The sequence below is a fragment of the Drosophila virilis genome, chromosome 3 (genome assembly GCF_030788295.1).
Source record: "Drosophila virilis strain 15010-1051.87 chromosome 3, Dvir_AGI_RSII-ME, whole genome shotgun sequence".
In the NCBI taxonomy this organism is placed as follows: domain Eukaryota; kingdom Metazoa; phylum Arthropoda; class Insecta; order Diptera; family Drosophilidae; genus Drosophila; species Drosophila virilis.
Genome location: NC_091545.1, coordinates 16,895,044 through 16,920,860, shown reverse-complemented (window position 1 = coordinate 16,920,860; position 25,817 = coordinate 16,895,044). Strand labels below are relative to the sequence as shown.

The 25,817-nt window shown below is 40.8% G+C and overlaps 1 protein-coding gene across 1 annotated transcript; it reads left to right on the top strand.

The window, feature by feature from the left end:
- The first annotated feature begins 146 nt into the window (after positions 1 to 146).
- On the top strand, positions 147 to 4,983 carry Rich (Guanine nucleotide exchange factor subunit Rich). The gene is made up of 2 exons (XM_002047675.4): positions 147 to 298; positions 369 to 4,983. Exon 2 carries the CDS (start codon positions 391 to 393, stop codon positions 4,651 to 4,653), a length of 4,263 nt encoding a protein of 1,420 aa, XP_002047711.1. The 5' UTR covers positions 147 to 298; positions 369 to 390; the 3' UTR covers positions 4,654 to 4,983.
- Positions 4,984 to 25,817: the final 20,834 nt, after the last annotated feature.

Sequence of the window (25,817 nt, the reverse complement as noted above, 5' to 3'; positions counted from 1 at the left end):
ATTCATAGCATCAAATACGTAATATTTGCCTTATATGAAACAATAAATATATCATTGCTTATATGTGCGATTAGCATACTATCCTAAAAGAGTTGCCAACCTTTCCAGGGAGACGTATTTGATGTGTTGCAGAACGACAGCTTAACAGCTGTGATTTTAAGTCGTTATGCAACACTTATATTTGTATACGCGTAAATCGTAGTGATTTTTTTGATTAAATTATGGCAACTGTTTTGTTAAAGTGCTAATTAGTCAATAGACATGTAAATTTTGTCGTGTAATTTATAGTAACTAAAGTGTGAGTACTTAAGATTGTTAATTTGCTGGCAAATTATAACAAGATTGCCTTTTTTTCTGAAAAAAAACAGCAATTTGCTCGCTGGAGAGAGGATGTACTTTCCTTTGGGCTGGCCCAAGCGCGTCAGCTTGGCGCTGCCTGGCGAAGCGACTCACATACGTCACATAAGCTGTGATGCTGTCAAAATACTCGTCGCCGCCGTTGACTCGGATATTCTGGGGATTTGGTATGCGAACCCTCTGCTGCCCATTGCTTACTATCGGCGCAGCGCCGAATCTCTGCAGGAGTTTGGCAGCAATCAATTGATCATATGGAAGCCTGACTCCAGACAACTGGCCGTGTTAACTGACGCCGGCGCATTGCTGTTGTATCAATTGGACTTTGATGCCAATGGTAGTGGGATACTAATGCAGGTAGATCCGCCTGCATTGAGTCTGAAAAGAGATTCAGCTGAGCTGTTCATCAAGGAAAACATTCCCCGCCTGAGTCTGCGCGAGGTGCGTTGCTTAAAGCTAGACGCTGTCATCTCCACCGTGTGCTGCATCAGTCTGAGTGAGCTGCTTTTGGCTACGGAAACATGTGAGCTACTGCGTCTGCAGTGGTCACAGCTGGAAACAGTAACAGAGGAGCTAAAACCGTTGGCTGTCATTAAACTCCGCGACATTCCGTTCTATGTGCAGCAACAGCAGCAGCAACCTGCTAAATATTTACCGACCATGGGTAACTCGGCCTTTGTGGCTTGTCTGGAGTATTCACCCTTTATTGGCGGCTGTGCGGCCGTATTCAGTGACCAGCGTGCGGCGTTTCTGGTAGCGGATCATCTGCGTTTCGAGACGGCACACATGCACGGCTGCTGGGTGCCAGATGTTGCGGATGCTAGTGTCTGCAGCGTGAACCATAAGTTTCGACTGTTGGCCTACGGACAGCAGAGCTCAGCGGTGGCTGTGTACGCAATAGACGATGCTACGGCCGGCTTGGAGTACTCACACAGACTCGTGTTGACGGAGAATGTGCCGCCTGGCAGTTTGGGCGCTGTTAACGAGCTCAAGTGGAGTCCTGATGGTTGTGTGCTTGCTGTGAGCTGGGCGAATGGCGGCTTGTCACTGTGGAGCACCTTTGGCTCACTTCTGATGTCTACCTTGAGCTGGGACTTTGGACTACATGTGGACTTGGTTAAGCATAATCCGTTGCAGCTGCGTCGCTTGGAATGGTCCACCGAGGGCTATCACCTGTTTATGACCTGTCGCGAGGGCGAGGACAATGTTCTCCAGTTGCAGTTCGTGAAGAGCGCCTTGAGCATGAATCCCTGCATGAGCGCACATTCGCATATTCTGCTTCAAGGCGACGATTGCTTGTACATCAATCAGGGAGATAATTTGGAGCAGACCTATGGCAATGCCAAGTGCACATTTCCCAGCAGCTCAGCTGGCCAGAACGACGACTGTCTGGAACTCAAGCAGAGCCCGAATATGGGCAGCATTTTAACGGAAAGTAAATACTGGACGCTGCTGCAGCTGCCTCTCAATTACGCAGCAACCAATTGGCCAATACGCTATGCAGCCATAGACGCAGCTGGCTTACATGTCGCCGTAGCGGGACGCACCGGATTGGCACACTATTCGATGCTCAGCAAGAAGTGGAAGCTGTTTGGCAACGAGTCGCAGGAGAAGGACTTTGTGGTATCCGGTGGCCTTCTCTGGTGGCAGGGCTTCATTGTCATGGGCTGCTATTCTCTGCTGGATCGCACGGATGAGTTGCGCTGCTATCCCGCCGAATGCAAGCTGGATAATCAGTACGGACACAAGTTACAGGTGCGCGCCCCTGTCATCAGCCTGAATGTGTTCAGGGATCAATTGATTGTGCTCACGGCTGACGGCATAGTCAGCCTCTTCCATATGTACAGACAGTCGGCGTATATCATAAACATCGATTGCGCCTATGAGCTAGACGTAAAGAGCATTTGCATACATCCTGCTTGCATTGTAAGCCTCACAGTTACCAATCTCAGGAACGAGCTGAAGCCACAGCAGCAGCAGGCTGAGGCAGAGACGATTGTGGTCAATGTTTGTGGACGCGTTCTGATGATCCAAAGGGATGAGGCGGCACAACAGGTGCCCAATACGCTGCTTGCCACCTGTTTGGCCAGCTGTGTGGAATGCTTCTGGCTCTCCCACAATCTGGAGCACTGTGCGATGCGCGATTGCCTCTGGCTGTACTCTGGTGCGCACGGCATGCGCGTCTGGCTGCCCATTTTGCAGCAGCGCTCGGAGCAGAGCGGCCCACAGCGTCTGCACAGTTTCATGTCCAAACGCATAATGCTTAGCTTTCCGCTAAAGCTCTACCCGCTGGTCATACTCTTCGACAATGTGATTGTTTTGGGCGTGGAGAACGAGAGCGCTTTGTACACGAATGAGGCGAACTCGCATTTTGCCTTACCTTTTGCTATAATGGAACGCAAATCGCAGGTGTATCTGCACAAGGTGCTCAGGCAGTTAATCAAACGCAACCTGGGCTATTCGGCCTGGGAGATTGCGCAGTCTTGCCGTAGTCTGCCCTACTTTCCGCATGCCCTGGAACTGCTGCTCCATGAAGTGCTGGAGGAGGAGGCTAGCAGCAAACTACCCATACCTGATGCACAGTTGCCCAGCATCTTGGATTTTATACGCGAATTTCCTGTCTATCTACAGACAATTGTGCAATGTGCGCGTAAAACAGAAATTGCACTCTGGCCCTATCTGTTCAGCATGGCGGGCAAGCCCAAGGAGTTGTTCCATTTGTGCCTGCAGGCGGAGCAGCTGGAAACGGCGGCCAGTTATTTAATCATTATACAGAATCTTGAGCCCTCCTCAGTGAGCAAACAGCATGCAAATATGCTGCTGGATATCGCATTGAATCAACGAAAATGGGAGCTTGCCAAGGATCTTATACGCTTCCTTAAAGCCATTGATCCGAATGAGATTGATTCGCCGCGTTGCTCCATGGTATTGAATGTGAAAATCGCGCCACCTCAGCCACAGACCCAAGCGCAGGTCAATCCAAATGCGGATGCCTTCAACTTGGTGCTTGGACCCATTGCGACGCGGGAGCGCAGCTATTCCACCACAGTCACCAGCAACTTGCCCAAGGACAACAAACAGCAGAGCATGGCCGCATCTGTGGAGCGTAGCGAGGCGGCCAGCGGCGGCGGCGCTGGCAGCAACACCGGCGCAGCGACTGTTATCCGTCGAAGATCCACCAAGGAGCGGCAACAGCGTGAAATCTTTTGCATCGATCTTATACTGCAGCGGCATGCGCGGCAGCTGCTGCAGCAGCATAAGCTGCTGGACCTGGGCTATATGGGCGCCTATCTGGACTTCCATCTGGTCAGCTGGCTTACGCAGGAGTCCACAGGTGCCGCCAGGCTGGATAATTTTGCAGCGGCACTGCAAGCGTTACACTCCGAGCTGCAGTTGCCCAGTCCGTTTCCGGCTGCGGGGCGTGATGATTTTGCGCAGCTCCGCAGCACGAATCGGCAGGGGGCCGGCGGAGCTGGTGGCTCATCATCGCAAACTTCAGAGTCGGGCTACTTTAGTCTGGCCGCGCAGCTGGAGTCGCCGCAGTTGCAGCCCTGCATCAAGGAGCAGGAGGAGCTGCAGCACAGTTCTCTGCCCGTTATGAAGAATCGTTCCAATTCACAGCTATCGTTTGATAACTTTCGCTATCGACGCCTCTACTCGCTACCCGCCTCGGAGGATGACAACAGCGATGTGGTGGCCAGCTATCTAAACGACAAGTTGGCCATTAAGATGCGCTATTTGCTGCAGCTATTCATCGAGGCCAATTGCACGGACTATGCGCTCATGCTGTCTATATTGCTGCAGGATGCGGCCTCCATATCGCGCATTGTCAATGTTGTCATACGCAGCGAGTCCGTGGGCGCTTGCAGACGCATTGAGGCCGCCCTCAAGCAACTCAGCCAGTGCACATTCGACAACGGCGGCTCCATGTATCGGGGCTTTGTGATGACCCTGCAGCCGCACATTTACCTGCTGGAACAGTACATCCAATCGCTGGGTGAGACGCCGGTGCACGATAGCATTGACGATGGTAATGAATTGGGCGGCGATTCGTCGTCTGGCCTGGAGAGCGATGCTTTGGATGGATCGAACAATAACTTTGTGCCAAAATGCCAGCAAATGCCAAATGGCAATCAGCGGTCGTCAGAGCAGCGTCTGACGCGGCATGCCAGCCTCGAATCCAAATCAAAATCCAATGGCAATCCGACGAATACTTCCTCAACGCAGTCCACGCCCACACAGCACGCGCAGCGGCGTGCCAGTCGAGAGGGTCCGCGGGATGGCTGTGGGATCATGTAAACACAGACGCAGTACGCATACGGATATAGAATTAACATACTCAGTGAGTGTACGTAATTGGTGTGTTAGGTGAGGGACGATATGTGTTTGTTGCATGTTGCTGTACATTGCATATGTAGTTGTCGTTAAAAGATTTGTTAATTGTTAGCCGAACTCTTACAGGAACACACACAACGAAACGAGCATCGTTGAAGGCAAATACTTGTATTAAGATACGTAAATGTAATTATTCATAAATTAATAGATGAAATTTGCTGCAATATTTGTTAATTAAAAATTTACAAAAATCTATACATAATTATACAAAAATAAATATATTTTTATTAATAACTCTGGCCATGCATTATTTTTCATGCTAGGCAACTGTTTCTATCGATCTTGGGGTAAGATTTAGACATGAATTTCGACTAAAAAATCGGTGATTTTAATGCCAGATTATTCTAGAGGGAAAACCATGAACAAAAAGCCCAACTTCGTAAAAATCGGATGAGATTTGGCCGAGTTATGAGGTTGGTAAATTTTGACCCATGTCTATATACGAATCTTGGGGTAAGATTTAGACATGAATTTCGACTAAAAAATCGGTGTTGGGATTTTAATGCCAGATTATTCTAGAGGGAAAACCATGAACAAAAAGCCCAACTTCGTAAAAATCGGATGAGATTTGGCCGAGTTATGAGGTTGGTAAATTTTGACCCATGTCTATATACGAATCTTGGGGTAAGATTTAGACATGAATTTCGACTAAAAAATCGGTGTTGGGATTTTAATGCCAGATTATTCTAGAGGGAAAACCATGAACAAAAAGCCCAACTTCGTAAAAATCGGATGAGATTTGGCCGAGTTATGAGGTTGGTAAATTTTGACCCATGTCTATATACGAATCTTGGGGTAAGATTTAGACATGAATTTCGACTAAAAAATCGGTGTTGAGATTTTAATGCCAGATTATTCTAGAGGGAAAACCATGAACAAAAAGCCCAACTTCGTAAAAATCGGATGAGATTTGGCCGAGTTATGAGGTTGGTAAATTTTGACCCATGTCTATATACGAATCTTGGGGTAAGATTTAGACATGAATTTCGACTAAAAAATCGGTGTTGAGATTTTAATGCCAGATTATTCTAGAGGGAAAACCATGAACAAAAAGACCAACTTCGTAAAAATCGGATGAGATTTGGCCGAGTTATGAGGTTGGTAAATTTTGACCCATGTCTATATACGAATCTTGGGGTAAGATTTAGACATGAATTTCGACTAAAAAATCGGTGTTGAGATTTTAATGCCAGATTATTCTAGAGGGAAAACCATGAACAAAAAGCCCAACCTCGTAAAAATCGGATGAGTTTTGGCCGAGTTATGGGGTTGGTAAATTTTGACCCATGTCTATATACGAATCTTGGGGTAAGATTTAGACATGAATTTCGACTAAAAAATCGGTGTTGAGATTTTAATGCCAGATTATTCTAGAGGGAAAACCATGAACAAAAAGCCCAACCTTGTAAAAATCGGATGAGATTTGGCCGAGTTATGGGGTTGGTACATTTTGACCCATGTCTATATACGAATCTTGGGGTAAGATTTAGACATGAATTTCGACTAAAAAATCGGTGTTGAGATTTTAATGCCAGATTATTCTAGAGGGAAAACCATGAACAAAAAGCCCAACCTTGTAAAAATCGGTTGAGTTTTGGCCGAGTTATGGGGGTGGTAAATTTTGACCCATGTCTATTTACGAATCTTGGGATAAGATTTAGACATGAATTTCGACTAAAAAATAGGTGTTGAGATTTTAATGCCAGATTATTCTAGAGGGAAAACCATGGACAAAAAGCCCAACCTCGTAAAAATCGGTTGAGTTTTGGCCGAGTTATGGGGGTGGTAAATTTTGACCCATGTCTATATACGAATCTTGGGGTAAGATTTAGACATGAATTTCGACTAAAAAATCGGTGTTGAGATTTTAATGCCAGATTATGCTAGCGGGAAAACCATGGACAAAAAGCCCAGCCTCGTAAAAATCGGATGAGATTTGGCCGAGTTATGGGGTTGGTAAATTTTGACCCATGTCTATATACGAATCTTGGGGTAAGATTTAGACATGAATTTCGACTAAAAAATCGGTGTTGAGATTTTAATGCCAGATTATTCTAGAGGGAAAACCATGAACAAAAAGCCCAACTTCGTAAAAATCGGATGAGATTTGGCCGAGTTATGAGGTTGGTAAATTTTGACCCATGTCTATATACGAATCTTGGGGTAAGATTTAGACATGAATTTCGAATAAAAAATCGGTGTTGAGATTTTAATGCCAGATTATTCTAGAGGGAAAACCATGAACAAAAAGCCCAACTTCGTAAAAATCGGATGAGATTTGGCCGAGTTATGAGGTTGGTAAATTTTGACCCATGTCTATATACGAATCTTGGGGTAAGATTTAGACATGAATTTCGACTAAAAAATCGGTGTTGAGATTTTAATGCCAGATTATTCTAGAGGGAAAACCATGAACAAAAAGCCCAACCTTGTAAAAATCGGTTGAGTTTTGGCCGAGTTATGGGGGTGGTAAATTTTGACCCATGTCTATATACGAATCTTGGGATAAGATTTAGACATGAATTTCGACTAAAAAATCGGTGTTGAGATTTTAATGCCAGATTATTCTAGAGGGAAAACCATGAACAAAAAGCCCAACCTCGTAAAAATCGGATGAGTTTTGGCCGAGTTATGGGGTTGGTAAATTTTGACCCATGTCTATATACGAATCTTGGGGTAAGATTTAGACATGAATTTCGACTAAAAAATCGGTGTTGAGATTTTAATGCCAGATTATTCTAGAGGTAAAACCATGAACAAAAAGCCCAACCTTGTAAAAATCGGATGAGATTTGGCCGAGTTATGGGGTTGGTACATTTTGACCCATGTCTATATACGAATCTTGGGGTAAGATTTAGACATGAATTTCGACTAAAAAATCGGTGTTGAGATTTTAATGCCAGATTATTCTAGAGGGAAAACCATGAACAAAAAGCCCAACCTTGTAAAAATCGGTTGAGTTTTGGCCGAGTTATGGGGGTGGTAAATTTTGACCCATGTCTATTTACGAATCTTGGGATAAGATTTAGACATGAATTTCGACTAAAAAATCGGTGTTGAGATTTTAATGCCAGATTATTCTAGAGGGAAAACCATGGACAAAAAGCCCAACCTCGTAAAAATCGGATGAGTTTTGGCCGAGTTATGGGGTTGGTAAATTTTGACCCATGTCTATATACGAATCTTGGGGTAAGATTTAGACATGAATTTCGACTAAAAAATCGGTGTTGAGATTTTAATGCCAGATTATTCTAGAGGGAAAACCATGAACAAAAAGCCCAACCTTGTAAAAATCGGTTGAGTTTTGGCCGAGTTATGGGGGTGGTAAATTTTGACCCATGTCTATTTACGAATCTTGGGATAAGATTTAGACATGAATTTCGACTAAAAAATCGGTGTTGAGATTTTAATGCCAGATTATTCTAGAGGGAAAACCATGGACAAAAAGCCCAACCTCGTAAAAATCGGATGAGTTTTGGCCGAGTTATGGGGTTGGTAAATTTTGACCCATGTCTATATACGAATCTTGGGGTAAGATTTAGACATGAATTTCGACTAAAAAATCGGTGTTGAGATTTTAATGCCAGATTATTCTAGAGGGAAAACCATGAACAAAAAGCCCAACCTCGTAAAAATCGGTTGAGTTTTGGCCGAGTTATGGGGGTGGTAAATTTTGACCCATGTCTATTTACGAATCTTGGGATAAGATTTAGACATGAATTTCGACTAAAAAATCGGTGTTGAGATTTTAATGCCAGATTATTCTAGAGGGAAAACCATGAACAAAAAGCCCAACCTTGTAAAAATCGGATGAGATTTGGCCGAGTTATGGGGTTGGTAAATTTTGACCCATGTCTATATACGAATCTTGGGGTAAGATTTAGACATGAATTTCGACTAAAAAATCGGTGTTGAGATTTTAATGCCAGATTATTCTAGCGGGAAAACCATGGACAAAAAGCCCAGCCTCGTAAAAATCGGATGAGATTTGGCCGAGTTATGGGGTTGGTAAATTTTGACCCATGTCTATATACGAATCTTGGGGTAAGATTTAGACATGAATTTCGACTAAAAAATCGGTGTTGAGATTTTAATGCCAGATTATTCTAGAGGGAAAACCATGAACAAAAAGCCCAACCTTGTAAAAATCGGTTGAGTTTTGGCCGAGTTATGGGGGTGGTAAATTTTGACCCATGTCTATTTACGAATCTTGGGATAAGATTTAGACATGAATTTCGACTAAAAAATCGGTGTTGAGATTTTAATGCCAGATTATTCTAGAGGGAAAACCATGAACAAAAAGCCCAACCTCGTAAAAATCGGATGAGTTTTGGCCAAGTTATGGGGGTGGTAAATTTTGACCCATGTCTATTTACGAATCTGGGGATAAGATTTAGACATGAATTTCGACTAAAAAATCGGTGTTGAGATTTTAATGCCAGATTATTCTAGAGGGAAAACCATGAACAAAAAGCCCAACCTTGTAAAAATCGGTTGAGTATTGGCCGAGTTATGGGGGTGGTAAATTTTGACCCATGTCTATTTACGAATCTTGGGATAAGATTTAGACATGAATTTCGACTAAAAAATCGGTGTTGAGATTTTAATGCCAGATTATTCTAGAGGGAAAACCATGAACAAAAAGCCCAACCTTGTAAAAATCGGATGAGATTTGGCCGAGTTATGGGGTTGGTAAATTTTGACCCATGTCTATATACGAATCTTGGGGTAAGATTTAGACATGAATTTCGACTAAAAAATCGGTGTTGAGATTTTAATGCCAGATTATTCTAGAGGGAAAACCATGAACAAAAAGCCCAACCTTGTAAAAATCGGATGAGATTTGGCCGAGTTATGGGGTTGGTAAATTTTGACCCATGTCTATATACGAATCTTGGGGTAAGATTTAGACATGAATTTCGACTAAAAAATCGGTGTTGAGATTTTAATGCCAGATTATTCTAGCGGGAAAACCATGGACAAAAAGCCCAGCCTCGTAAAAATCGGATGAGATTTGGCCGAGTTATGGGGTTGGTAAATTTTGACCCATGTCTATATACGAATCTTGGGGTAAGATTTAGACATGAATTTCGACTAAAAAATCGGTGTTGAGATTTTAATGCCAGATTATTCTAGAGGGAAAACCATGAACAAAAAGCCCAACCTTGTAAAAATCGGTTGAGTTTTGGCCGAGTTATGGGGGTGGTAAATTTTGACCCATGTCTATTTACGAATCTTGGGATAAGATTTAGACATGAATTTCGACTAAAAAATCGGTGTTGAGATTTTAATGCCAGATTATTCTAGAGGGAAAACCATGAACAAAAAGCCCAACCTCGTAAAAATCGGATGAGTTTTGGCCGAGTTATGGGGTTGGTAAATTTTGACCCATGTCTATATACGAATCTTGGGGTAAGATTTAGACATGAATTTCGACTAAAAAATCGGTGTTGAGATTTTAATGCCAGATTATTCTAGAGGGAAAACCATGAACAAAAAGCCCAACCTTGTAAAAATCGGTTGAGTTTTGGCCGAGTTATGGGGGTGGTAAATTTTGACCCATGTCTATTTACGAATCTTGGGATAAGATTTAGACATGAATTTCGACTAAAAAATCGGTGTTGAGATTTTAATGCCAGATTATTCTAGAGGGAAAACCATGAACAAAAAGCCCAACCTTGTAAAAATCGGATGAGATTTGGCCGAGTTATGGGGTTGGTAAATTTTGACCCATGTCTATATACGAATCTTGGGGTAAGATTTAGACATGAATTTCGACTAAAAAATCGGTGTTGAGATTTTAATGCCAGATTATTCTAGAGGGAAAACCATGAACAAAAAGCCCAACCTTGTAAAAATCGGATGAGATTTGGCCGAGTTATGGGGTTGGTAAATTTTGACCCATGTCTATATACGAATCTTGGGGTAAGATTTAGACATGAATTTCGACTAAAAAATCGGTGTTGAGATTTTAATGCCAGATTATTCTAGCGGGAAAACCATGGACAAAAAGCCCAGCCTCGTAAAAATCGGATGAGATTTGGCCGAGTTATGGGGTTGGTAAATTTTGACCCATGTCTATATACGAATCTTGGGGTAAGATTTAGACATGAATTTCGACTAAAAAATCGGTGTTGAGATTTTAATGCCAGATTATTCTAGAGGGAAAACCATGAACAAAAAGCCCAACCTTGTAAAAATCGGTTGAGTTTTGGCCGAGTTATGGGGGTGGTAAATTTTGACCCATGTCTATTTACGAATCTTGGGATAATATTTAGACATGAATTTCGACTAAAAAATCGGTGTTGAGATTTTAATGCCAGATTATTCTAGAGGGAAAACCATGAACAAAAAGCCCAACCTCGTAAAAATCGGATGAGTTTTGGCCGAGTTATGGGGTTGGTAAATTTTGACCCATGTCTATATACGAATCTTGGGGTAAGATTTAGACATGAATTTCGACTAAAAAATCGGTGTTGAGATTTTAATGCCAGATTATTCTAGAGGGAAAACCATGAACAAAAAGCCCAACCTTGTAAAAATCGGATGAGATTTGGCCGAGTTATGGGGTTGGTACATTTTGACCCATGTCTATATACGAATCTTGGGGTAAGATTTAGACATGAATTTCGACTAAAAAATCGGTGTTGAGATTTTAATGCCAGATTATTCTAGAGGGAAAACCATGAACAAAAAGCCCAACCTTGTAAAAATCGGTTGAGTTTTGGCCGAGTTATGGGGGTGGTAAATTTTGACCCATGTCTATTTACGAATCTTGGGATAAGATTTAGACATGAATTTCGACTAAAAAATCGGTGTTGAGATTTTAATGCCAGATTATTCTAGAGGGAAAACCATGAACAAAAAGCCCAACCTTGTAAAAATCGGATGAGATTTGGCCGAGTTATGGGGTTGGTAAATTTTGACCCATGTCTATATACGAATCTTGGGGTAAGATTTAGACATGAATTTCGACTAAAAAATCGGTGTTGAGATTTTAATGCCAGATTATTCTAGAGGGAAAACCATGAACAAAAAGCCCAACCTTGTAAAAATCGGATGAGATTTGGCCGAGTTATGGGGTTGGTAAATTTTGACCCATGTCTATATACGAATCTTGGGGTAAGATTTAGACATGAATTTCGACTAAAAAATCGGTGTTGAGATTTTAATGCCAGATTATTCTAGAGGGAAAACCATGAACAAAAAGCCCAACCTTGTAAAAATCGGTTGAGTTTTGGCCGAGTTATGGGGGTGGTAAATTTTGACCCATGTCTATTTACGAATCTTGGGATAAGATTTAGACATGAATTTCGACTAAAAAATCGGTGTTGAGATTTTAATGCCAGATTATTCTAGAGGGAAAACCATGAACAAAAAGCCCAACCTTGTAAAAATCGGTTGAGTTTTGGCCGAGTTATGGGGGTGGTAAATTTTGACCCATGTCTATTTACGAATCTTGGGATAAGATTTAGACATGAATTTCGACTAAAAAATCGGTGTTGAGATTTTAATGCCAGATTATTCTAGAGGGAAAACCATGAACAAAAAGCCCAACCTTGTAAAAATCGGATGAGATTTGGCCGAGTTATGGGGTTGGTAAATTTTGACCCATGTCTATATACGAATCTTGGGGTAAGATTTAGACATGAATTTCGACTAAAAAATCGGTGTTGAGATTTTAATGCCAGATTATTCTAGAGGGAAAACCATGAACAAAAAGCCCAACCTCGTAAAAATCGGATGAGTTTTGGCCGAGTTATGGGGTTGGTAAATTTTGACCCATGTCTATATACGAATCTTGGGGTAAGATTTAGACATGAATTTCGACTAAAAAATCGGTGTTGAGATTTTAATGCCAGATTATTCTAGAGGGAAAACCATGAACAAAAAGCCCAACCTTGTAAAAATCGGTTGAGTTTTGGCCGAGTTATGGGGGTGGTAAATTTTGACCCATGTCTATTTACGAATCTTGGGATAAGATTTAGACATGAATTTCGACTAAAAAATCGGTGTTGAGATTTTAATGCCAGATTATTCTAGAGGGAAAACCATGAACAAAAAGCCCAACCTTGTAAAAATCGGATGAGATTTGGCCGAGTTATGGGGTTGGTAAATTTTGACCCATGTCTATATACGAATCTTGGGGTAAGATTTAGACATGAATTTCGACTAAAAAATCGGTGTTGAGATTTTAATGCCAGATTATTCTAGAGGGAAAACCATGAACAAAAAGCCCAACCTTGTAAAAATCGGATGAGATTTGGCCGAGTTATGGGGTTGGTAAATTTTGACCCATGTCTATATACGAATCTTGGGGTAAGATTTAGACATGAATTTCGACTAAAAAATCGGTGTTGAGATTTTAATGCCAGATTATTCTAGAGGGAAAACCATGAACAAAAAGCCCAACCTTGTAAAAATCGGTTGAGTTTTGGCCGAGTTATGGGGGTGGTAAATTTTGACCCATGTCTATTTACGAATCTTGGGATAAGATTTAGACATGAATTTCGACTAAAAAATCGGTGTTGAGATTTTAATGCCAGATTATTCTAGAGGGAAAACCATGAACAAAAAGCCCAACCTTGTAAAAATCGGATGAGATTTGGCCGAGTTATGGGGTTGGTAAATTTTGACCCATGTCTATATACGAATCTTGGGGTAAGATTTAGACATGAATTTCGACTAAAAAATCGGTGTTGAGATTTTAATGCCAGATTATTCTAGAGGGAAAACCATGAACAAAAAGCCCAACCTTGTAAAAATCGGATGAGATTTGGCCGAGTTATGGGGTTGGTAAATTTTGACCCATGTCTATATACGAATCTTGGGGTAAGATTTAGACATGAATTTCGACTAAAAAATCGGTGTTGAGATTTTAATGCCAGATTATTCTAGAGGGAAAACCATGAACAAAAAGCCCAACCTCGTAAAAATCGGTTGAGTTTTGGCCGAGTTATGGGGGTGGTAAATTTTGACCCATGTCTATTTACGAATCTTGGGATAAGATTTAGACATGAATTTCGACTAAAAAATCGGTGTTGAGATTTTAATGCCAGATTATTCTAGAGGGAAAACCATGAGCAAAAAGCCCAACCTTGTAAAAATCGGATGAGATTTGGCCGAGTTATGGGGTTGGTAAATTTTGACCCATGTCTATATACGAATCTTGGGGTAAGATTTAGACATGAATTTCGACTAAAAAATCGGTGTTGAGATTTTAATGCCAGATTATTCTAGAGGGAAAACCATGAACAAAAAGCCCAACCTTGTAAAAATCGGATGAGATTTGGCCGAGTTATGGGGTTGGTAAATTTTGACCCATGTCTATATACGAATCTTGGGGTAAGATTTAGACATGAATTTCGACTAAAAAATCGGTGTCATGCAATCGGATCACATGCACTGCTTTGCCAACAGAGAAGATCAATTTGAACTGCTTGCCAAGTGGTTCACTACACAAACGCGGACAATTCAAGGGTTTGTGCTAGTCAAATGTTTTTTTGGCGAAAACTATCTTACCAGAAAAAACACTTAGAGATATTTTTTAATAATATTGATAGCTAAAATTATATTTCATTAGAAGGGCCAAAATGCCGCCAAAAACAGCGATTTACACAAGCGACTTCTGTTGTGTAGTTGTGTCCTCACCACATATACACAGCTACCACTACATATGCACATAAACCAATCGGACACATGTGACTTTGGGCATTGGTTTGGGCCGTAATTCGTAACAGTGGTAAAAGTTAATCACTGTGACTGCGATTCATTACGTGAGCTGCTTGATTTGGCGGTGACTTACTCGCGCAGGTGGATAGTTGTAGTCGTTCACAAAGTGAAACGAGTATATTGGTTTTGGGCAAGGTCTGCCCGTAGGTATTTGTCGGCGCTTTAAAGCTAAAGCTAGAGTTGCAATTTTAAATATATACTCGTGTATTCACGCATCAGGCAAAGTTTTAAACTGTTTGAGCTTTGGTAATGATTAAATAAAAGTATATATCTCCCAAAGTTTTAAAGCTAGAGTCGCTAAGTATTGCAGTTGGATTATCGATGAACTTCTCTAACGAGGTGAACAAATTTGGAATGAGCTTCTCGAAACAGCAATCGATGTTATCTATGTTTCTTACTAAATTTGACGGATAGCCTGTTTTAAGTTGCTTTGGGAATATGAACGAGTACTTCGCAGTCGCTTGCACCCGACTGCAACTGTCTTGCTTGTTTCAGTTGGCGTTGTCCTTCGTCCTTCAATCGTCAAGTTTGTGCAGCGCAATTCGCAGAATTGCAAACTTCGACTGCGACGGAGTTTGTCCGTTTGCTGACATCAACAGCAGCAGCAGCAGCAGCAGCATCGGCGGCAGCTTACAATAAAATCGTAAACGTAAGTGCTTACAAAACGTAATCACTGTAATGTTACGAGGAGACAGCGCAACGGTAACGAGCAGGCGGCAGCGAACGTCATGGAACTTTTCAGCTGCTCTCAAACGTCAAAGCCCCTGGGGCGTATACACAGCATACATGCATACAATATATGTGCATGTATTTGTGTGTATAAATCTGTGTAAGTTGTAAGCGTTGGCGGCAACTGCGCGGAGAAATTCGTGTATTTCGCATCCGTTGTCGCCGACAACAACAGACTCAAGCCGACTTCTATTTTGTTGTTGTTGTAAAAATAACTATTGACGCTTCAGCGAGGAGGCAGCCAAAGTTATAGAAGCCAACGCCAACATGCATACGCACATAAGTATGCACATACACATGTATGTGTTTGTGTACATAAATTTAAGCATCAACACCAGGCACATTGCAGCGGAAGTCGTCGCCGTCAAGTGCGCGGTCTGCAGAAATTGTTAAAAACTTTTACAAATTCTTTATATTGCCGGCTACAGGAGCAGCAACAATAACAACTGCAATAATAGCAACTACAACAGGAAGCTGGGGTATGGATGCCGCAGACAACAACAAAAACCGACCGAGAACAGCAACAACAACATTAGAGTGTAATCAACAACACCGCATGCGACGGCCGTTGGCAGCCATCGCCCAGAAAGGCTGCAGCTAAGTTCCTGGCAAACCACTCAAGGGTTAAGCAGCATGCCGCATCCTCAGACTTTGCCATGTTGTTGTTGTTGTTGTTGTTGTTGGTGGTGGCCACTGCAATGTGTAGGTGTAGTTGTAACGAGTTTCCCCAAAATATTTGAGCGCTGCGGTGCCTGATGAATTTCGAGTTGCCCTGGTGATTTTGATGAATGCCTTCAATATGCACACATATGCATGCCTGTATGTGTGACATGTATGCGTATATCTTACACAAAGCCGATCCTGAGTAATATTGCAGCTGGGACCATAGCTATCTGGGTTTTGTGTGACGCATATGAATGGCATGTAAACTTGTGGCTGTAATAAAGTTCTAGCAGTTTGTGCATGTAATGGAATTGCGGTAACTTGATGATACCTCAAAGTATTCAACCGGCTTACACAGACCGTCAGTTTTCTGACGATCCACTTATATATATATATAAACATGGAGAAAATCTTGCCAAGGTCTGAATTAAGTTATTTTTATACATACACGAATGTATGCATTTAAAGGTAAATGCACCTATAAAAAACCCTACATACTTATTTATATGTATATATATACTAAAACACATACTTATGCATACATAAGTACAAAAATATAAACATAAATTGGTTGCAAATAACAATAATAAAGCTTATACTTATAATAAATAAAAACTTTTAGGCTTACTTGAATTCATAAGAATTATGAAGTTGGTAAATCCATCCCTCCCTCATGGAAATGGGTGTCAAAGATTTGATGGGGGCTGTTTTGCGCTCAAATTCATTTTTAAGGATTAATAAAAAAGATCATTTGAGATCGGTTTCACACTTATCGCAGAATCCAAGCTTCCCCGGTTAAAAATGCGATTCAAACATTTGTAGAGCGAGGTTTTAAGTTTGCATATATATGAATGCCATCAGTACATTTAAGTATGCCTGTTTGTGGTATATATGTACATATGTAAACATGCATGGATGCGGCATGTTTTAATACATGTCCGGATTCCTACGTATGTACATGCACACATACATACATACATACGTACATACATACATACATACGTACATACATACATACATACATATGTACATACATACATACATACATACATACATACATACATACATACATACATACGTACATACATACATACATACATACATACATACATATGTACATACATACATACATACATACATACATACGTACATACATACATACATACATACATACATACATATATACATATATACATACGTACATACATACATACATACCTATATACATATATACATACGTACATACATACATACATACATACATATGTACATACATACATTCATACATACATACATACATACATACATACATACATACATACATTTGTACATACATACATACATACATACATACATACATACATACATACATATGTACATACATACATACATACATACATACATACATACATACATACATACATACATACATATATACATATATACATACGTACATACATACATACATACATACATATGTACATACATACATACATACATACATACATACATACATACATACATACATACATACATATGTACATACATACATACATACATACATACATACATATGTACATACATACATACATACATACATACATACATACATACATACATACATACATACATACATACATACACACCCACATACATACACACATACATACATACATACATACACACCCACATACATACACACACCACATACACACATACATTCAAACACATACATACACAAAAAAAAAAAAACAAAAAAAAAACACTTCACTACTAGCCAAGCATGAAAAACTGCGGAGCCTATTTAAATTCTTGAGAATCGAGGAGAAAGGCACTTGGTAGAAATTCGTTTTATTTAAATTTGCAGGACACCGAGAAAGCTTATGCTTGGTCTGCGCTTGGTGTTAGAAAACAAACAATGCATGCATACACACACACACGCATACACACACACACGCACACACATACATACATACATTCACTCACACACCCACCCACACACATATATATAATATTTATATCCCTTATTAGAAAAAACTTAGTCTCTATACATAAAACGGTTTGTCCTGACTGACTGGATGACTGACAGCCTGACTGACTTATTGGTGATCAACGCACAGCCCCACTGTGAGAGCTAAGGAGCTAAGATTTTCCGAAAACGTTATCTTATGTGATGACGGGGTTTCGGGAAATTCCATCCGCGTGTGTGGAAAATCGGGAAAAACGTTGCTGGGTGGCAAATGTCAAAGGTTTAATAAACGAAAGTTCATTTTTCAGCTTTAAAATTCTCACCGCAAGACTAAGATGGACAGAAGCCGTTGATGCCAACACTTGGTTGTTAATTTGATGCACTTAAAACATAATTTTAAATGGAAGTGGAGATTTACACAAAGGTTCATAAGCTAAATTTTAATTTTAATGTTTTATATTCTTTGTATGGAAATGTATATATAAGTTGATCTGTTAATTATTTTTAGTTTCACTTAATCAAAACTTTTCACTTAAAAGATTCTAAGCTAAAATTTGTCTAGAGCTCAAATAAATGGTGTCTGTTTTATTTGTCGAATATTTTGTTTTGCCAAAAGTTTAAAAAGACGCTGGTGTTGTTGGTGTTTGCTAGAATTTGATTTAGAAAGCAACAATTTCATTAGCATAGATTACGAGTCGTTCGGACAAAGCAACGGACTTGCATTTCAAATGAACCCGAAGCGGGGGCTTCCGACTGGCCAACCCCAGCGAAGTGCCTGCCAACAATTTGAAGTGCAGCTCAATGCACATGGCTTCAAAAACAGTTGTTCCCCTAGCTTGGGGTTCAACCGTCTATCGTGTCGAGCATTTTTGGTGTAAAAATTTCTAAATTGTACATTCATTGCATTTGCATTTTACAAGTAAATCCCCAACTGCCAATCTAATGTATGTTGCACTCCCGAACTTTGGACGCTCCTTCTCTCAAACTGTCTGTCTATTTGTTTGTAGCCAGCGAAGCGTCTAACCATTCGTCCAGTTGCCGGCAGCTCGAACCCGGAGTCCAGGGCACATTCATGTCTATGTCGACGCTTTTGTGTAAAACACTGAAAACTCGGCTGTTTTTTCGCTTTTATTTGCAACTTTGGTCCAACTTCAATTTTGAACCAACACAAAGCGGGGGCAAGCCAAAAAACACTAAAAATGATTTTCAACAATTGAAAACGCCGAAGAATGAATACCCTTAACACATGTGACTTAGATATGCATTTTGATAGGAGTTAAGATACTTATTTCGAACAACACAAATGTTTTTCAACACATAGTTCGATCCGGACGATACAGAAAACCAGACCTATTCAAAGCTTCTTATAAAACCGAGAAACAGACGGACAATCGGAAATATATATATGCTCTATGGGGTCGGAGCTGTCGCTGTTTCAATGTGTTACACATTTCGTGACCAATTTAAAATACCCTCTACAAGGATATAAAAACATAATAAAAGCTCAAAATGCAGCCGTAACAATCCCCTGGCACGACCCCCAGAAGCAGCGCCAGAAAACTTTGCCGAAAAATCACGGAATCAACTGCGCAGTGAGCGGCTGGCACGAGAGTCCATTGGCAACCGTTGGGTGCTCCGGGTGCTCCGGCTCCAGTTGCTGTTGCTGCTCCGGCTGCTCGCTACATCGTTAGTTGCATTGAAGTTTGCGCTCGCCTGCTCGCATACACCTCCCCCTTAGCCTCGAATTGCTTTTTGTGAGCATGAATAGATAAATACGCTGAGCAGTAGCACCAGCACCAGCAGCAGCAACAGCATCAGCTCGGCTCCAGAGGCAACGTAGTTAGGTGTTGCTGCTGCCCTTGTCTGTGTGAAATTTGAAAACCACAAACTGTCTGCCATGTGGGTGGGCTGTCTAGCTTGCTTGGGTCAGACCCAGCTGTCGAATTTTATTTATTTCGCTAAGGCCAAGAGCTCACAATAGAAACGTTAATGGCAATGCCAAGCCCGGCACATGTGTGTATGTGTGGGTGTGCCGCTGTGTATGTGTATGGATCGGAGCGTCAGTTACACAGTTTCCGTTTGCCTTGAGGCGTTGAGAAACTGACTAACATGGCTGCCTGGGCACCTGGGCACCTGGGCGCCAATCACAAAAGAATTGTCCAAGTTTTTCGGCGCATATGTGGAGTGTGTGCGGGCAAAGTTGTTGTTTCTCTTACTATCCACTTGTGTGTGGGCTGAGTGTCATGTAAATGTTAATGCCCGTGCCCTATGCACCTTCAGCGTGCCCGTGCGCCACTCCTCACGTTTATCTGCAACCCCAAGCCTGCCCCAGCCTGCCACAGCCAGTTGGGCAGCAACAGGAACAGCATCTGGCCTCGTCGGCAGCGTTTTATCACGTGTCAGCAACAGCATCGGGCGTTGAGTTCTTGTGACACGCCTCCCTTGCAGTGAGTCCTAGATATGGGTGCGTGATTGCGCAGCGTTCAATGATATTTTAAAGCAGCATCCATTTAGCTAAAATATATATTTAATACTAAGATAAAAGCTGTGCCTTATACTTTTTATGTTTAAGGCATATTCCATTAAAATACTCAGTCCTTGAATTGCTCGCGTTATAATTCGCACCAAATTTAAGCGACTAGCGAGTGTTGATTGAACCGGAAGGTTATAGCCGGCAACCTGTTCACTTGCTGTAAGTGTTTTGTTGTTTGTTCGTTTTTGTGAGGCCACTACAGCCATTTGTCATTTATATGTTTATTTATCATAAATATTTGAAGTGAATAGCACATTTACGCTTTAATTTCAGAAGCTCTATGAAATTACCGAACTTTCTAAAAACGAAACCGAGTGACATTTTTGTGTTGGTGTGTAAAATAAAACCTACTTAATTTGTGGATGATAAATATAATTTATATATATATTATTATATATTATAAATATTCTGTAGGAAACTGATTTTTAATTTAGTCGTTTTATGATTTTTATAAATATATTTGTTGATTTATTAAGGATAATTCTCAGAACTTCTCTATGCGGATCGTTTATTGTCAAAGAATATAGAAGTCACAACTCCGAAGCTCACGTTCTCATTTTCACTTGTGTATGTGTGTGTGTATGGTTGCACTGCTTGACGAGGCTTTTCGTTGCCTACTTTTATGCGCTGGAAGTTTTCTTTGGCTGTCAGCTGCTGACTGACCTCTTGAACCGATACATTAGCAAACCAAAATCAGAGACGAGAATCCACTGTAGGTGGTTGGACGTAACGGCAAAGGCAACGCAATAGAAGGGAATAACACGCAGCAGTAGCTCCACCTGTGATACCTTTTCTGTCATTGAGGTGCAAAGTTTACCTCATTAATTCATTAATCAATGTGTCTGCGCCTGTGCGTGTGTCTGCGTGTGTCAGATGAGAAGAGGTCTGCAAGGGTACGGGTATGGACATGGTTGCGTATGCGTGTGCGTGTGTGTGTGTGTGTGTGTGGGTGTGTGTGGCGTGTGACTAAGGGGAGTGTGAGCAAGAGCGTCTGTTTTGTTTTGGCACTTTTGGCGCGCAGCACCTGTAAATAATGGCCCTTTGTTCTACGCCTCAACGGAGGCGGGCAACGCTGCTGAGTTCTCGTAGTCGCTTACGTTTCGTTGCACAGCAAAAACAATGAGGCAAATGGGCGGGACGCGTGCGGTACTGAGCCAGGGTCGAATTGAGCTCCTGCACCCCTGCCTTACGCTATTGCGATGTGGACCCTGTCCGAGGCATGACTCGACGGCTTTGTGGCCCCAAAAATTTCAATGAAGATTTATGTGGCGGCTTCAGTAGCGTTTCTTGCTTTTTCGGGCCAGTTGCTTCCGCTTGGTTTTTTCGTCAATCATTTCGTTTGAGGGGGGGGGGGGGGGGGGGGGGGGAATGGGGGCAGCTAGTTAGTTTCGAATTCGATTTCATGGCTTTTACACGCGCTTTGCAATTTATGCAATTCACTTCCGCGCAAGCCAAAATGAACTAAAAAGCCATTTACGCAATACAACAAGCCAAAACTTAATTTCCTGCTGCTTTCCAGCCCCAGCCCCGATCCCGGTCCCCAAAAAAGGCCACTGCCAAGCTGATGACCCGCAACATATACCACAGATCATTAAGTTTTCCAGCTAAAAAGAAAAGAATCGCCAGCCCGGCCAGATAAACTGCAATTTCGCTGCAACACCTGCAAACTGCTTAAGTTTTGCCAAGCTACAACAGTTATGGCCGTGTGCTATAGCCATAACCCTCTCGTCCCCAGCCCCAACCAATCCACCACCCACCTGGCTGGCTAGGTAGCATATTTGCCCTGACGATGTAATCCAAAAGATTTCGCCTTTATGCGAGTGCATGTGTATCCAGTAAGTGCATAACACTTAAGCAACATTGAAAAGCGCCAGATGGGCACAGCCGACAAACTAAATAACAATTGCGATACTCTTATATGATAAGGAAAGGATATTGCGTAAGATATTGACTTTTTGTATTTTTAATAGAAACAAAATCTGGATGCGAGCATATCAAAACTATTATCACGAACCGAACGCAAAGGCAGGGCGTTTAACCGAGTCATAAACCTTTTTTTGAGTTCGTGCTCAATTATTGTCTTTTCGTAAAAATTGTAATATGAACTACATGAGAACTCTCATCATTCAAATATACGAAATATCGAATAATTATCAATAAAATAAATATAGTCTAACATAAAGCGACAGATTATCGCGCGTTCATCCATTGCTTATTGATTGTCAAATGCAGCAGTTAAGATGCTTGAAATTGAAATTCTTGTCGCCTGTCACTTATGGCATTCAGCTTCGAGAAAATCAACAGAATGTGCCTGTGTGTGTGTGTGTGTGTTTGTTACTTAAAATCATTTATTGCGGAATTATGCATATTTTTATTACACTCGAGTTGCATAAATTCAAGCATTATTGCACTTTACGACGAGCAGCTGCCCCCGAGCAGCAACCAAGTGCCTGCCTCCTGGGCAAGACTTCGTTGCAAGTTTCAGGTGATTGCTGCAAGTCACACACAAATACACACGCTCACACACGCACACACACACACACACACACACATACAGACAACGTACATATGCATGCACATGCATACATATGTGGCTCATCAGAAGAAGGCTTAGATTTTTGCATGCCTTGACTGCCACACATTCTGTCCTCGAAGGATGTCGTCCTGCTGGCTATCCTTGCCTATCCTGTTATGGCTGCTTCGGCTGCTGCTCTTGCTCCTGCCGCTGCACTTAAATGCCGCACATGTCTTGTGTCGAAAATTTCTGTCATTCAAAGTGTTTTGTGAGCATCTCCCACATGGTTTGATGCTTGCTGCCGCTTTGAAATTTAGATTTTTATGACTGAAATAGCAGTTGGCAGTTGGTAGTCGGCAGTGGCAGTAAGTGCTGAAATTGGCTTTGCAGCTCGACAGTTGCCATTTGCCGTCTATTAGAAATGCACAATTCAGCATTATTTGCGTTATAAACTGTTGAAATATGCTAAAATCTTCTGGGCCAGGTATCGGCCGTAAAAGGGTTAATGGCCATAGAAATGCGAAACTTGTCAGCAGGTATTACATTTTTTTCTTTTTTCGCTTCCGCCCCCTTCTCATTTTGGGGCGAAATTATTGAAATACTTTTGGGCGTTGTTTGCCAATGTGAAAGTTTTTCTTTACCTTTTCCTTTTTCACATTTTTTAGGGTGTGTTTTGAAAATTAATAGGCCTGACGCAGTCTGACGAAATTGCCACTCGAATTTGATGTGACAGCATTTTATTTATTTTTTATTGTATTGTATAATTTCCCCAAATGCTATTGACTTTTAGTCCTTTTTCCCTTTTATGGTTAGTAGTTTAAAAAAAAATATTCGTATCACGCTCTTTGGCTCAAATTATGCCAAGTGGCTGACTAAGTTTCGATTGTTGAAGTTGAATTGGATATTACATTCGCATATCAATTTTCAGGCTAGCGATGTTGTTCTCCATTACACTTAGGCATATGATTTGGATTGAAATGTGCTAAGCACCAGCTCTTTTTTTCTTGCTAACAAAAGGCTTCCAGCTTCTGTAGCATCTTCTATTGTGAAATTGTAATTCAGCCATTTCAAAGTTTCACAGCGTAATGTCAATAGCATAAAACGGTTCTCAGAAGTTATGATAATCCTGAAGTACATTCGAAATTATAGACATATGATAGGGATTCTTCATTAGATCTCAAGCATTATTATTGTATTACTATCTACTTATGCGCACTTTCTATCCCTCTCTCTCGCTTTCTTGACATTACCTTTCTATGCGAGTCTCATGATTTCGAGGTGGCGCTTCGATATACTCTTGTAAGCTAGTGAATACGTCAGAAAGTGATACAAAAGGAGGTGGGCTTTACTTACAGGCACATTCCTATCGCCTTTGCCAAGAGAACCATTTCAAATTGATGCATTTTAGATGTGAAATTGCAATTAACATTGCCCAGACATATGCCAGTTATTGTTGTGTTATATTATTTGGTATTTTCTTGATTGGCATATTTTTGTATGTGCAGCAATTGAGTTGTTTGCATATCGCCCGGTTCTATTTAAATCACATCGTGGCTGGCAGAGTAATTGCCATTCTTTGTGGCCATTTTGTACGCTCAGCTCATTAAGCATACGCAATGTTGGCAAATTGCCATGGAGATTTCTCATGCAGCCATCTCTCACATTTGTCGTTTTGTTCACATAATTTAATTTACAAAATTTGCAATTGAATGCAATTTAAAAAAATCGTAATGATCACAGTTGCACGCAAACCGAAATTTGCTACGTATGCAGAGCCAGGCACATTTATCACATTACGCCCCGCAGCACCGCCCTCCAGTACTTAAAATGTTGGCAAATTAAACGCTTTTTAATATTAATGTATTTTTTTTTATAATTTTTTTATTTTTTTTTATTATTTTACTCATGCTTTTTATTTTTGCAAATTTGTGTTTTTGTTGTTGTTGTTTTCATCTTTGCTGGGTTTTATTCTTTGTTGTTGTTCACATTTTGTTTGAGGGACTTTTTGCTCTTGTAATTGTATGTGTGTATGCCTACTATATATTATGTATATAGTTGTTGTTGTGTGCGTGTTGTTGTTGATGTCGAACGTAAAAATCATTGAAAATAATTTATTATGCAAATTATTATAAATGCATCACTTGTAAAGTAATTTTACCATAACTGACAACTGCATAAAACTTAAACTGATTTTAAACAGCGCAAAACAACCGCAACGAGAGCAGCATTAAAATGGATAAACAATCAAACAAACAAATAAGTCCACAATCGAGTTGTGTATTTTATGCACTCTCTCGGAAATTGTTTAAATAGCCTGGCCGAAAAGTTGACAAGCTCTTTCGTTCATGCCATAGTTATGCATTTTGTTTAAACGTGTTGACCTTGTTTAAGTGGCCGAGCGGCCAAATATGATATTGAATTTAAAAATGGTTAATTAATATAAATTATTTGAAATGTTTTCGTTTGCCAAATGGCATGCAAAGAATTTTGGTTTTCAATTACCACACAATTTTGCGTTGAAATGCAACGGAAGTATTTGCCGAATTACCTAAAATTCCAAAGCTGAATAATGCAGAAGAAAAATGTAATTAATTTTAATGTTCATAACATTATAACATTCTGTAGCTTAACACAGCGCTAACAGAAACACAAAACTCTTATACTCTGCTAAGCGACTGCTGTTAACAGTGTCTGCGAACTACTTGAAGCTTGGCATTTAAAGAAGAAATTTGTTTATATAGTTACGATCAAATGGCTTTATCGAGGGTATAAGGGAAATGGGTCATTTGACTTGTGTGTGCCTTATATACTATAGAGCACTTCTGCTTCTTCTTATTTTTACACACACCCTCATTTGCCGCTCTTAGTTGGCACTGAACTTTGTTCATATTGTTTGCTCAAAACTTTTGGCATTGTTTGCCAACCAT

Excerpts from the sequence above, each read along its gene's own strand:
- Rich (XM_002047675.4), top strand. The coding sequence starts at position 391 with ATGTACTTTCCTTTGGGCTGGCCCAAGCGCGTCAGCTTGGCGCTGCCT.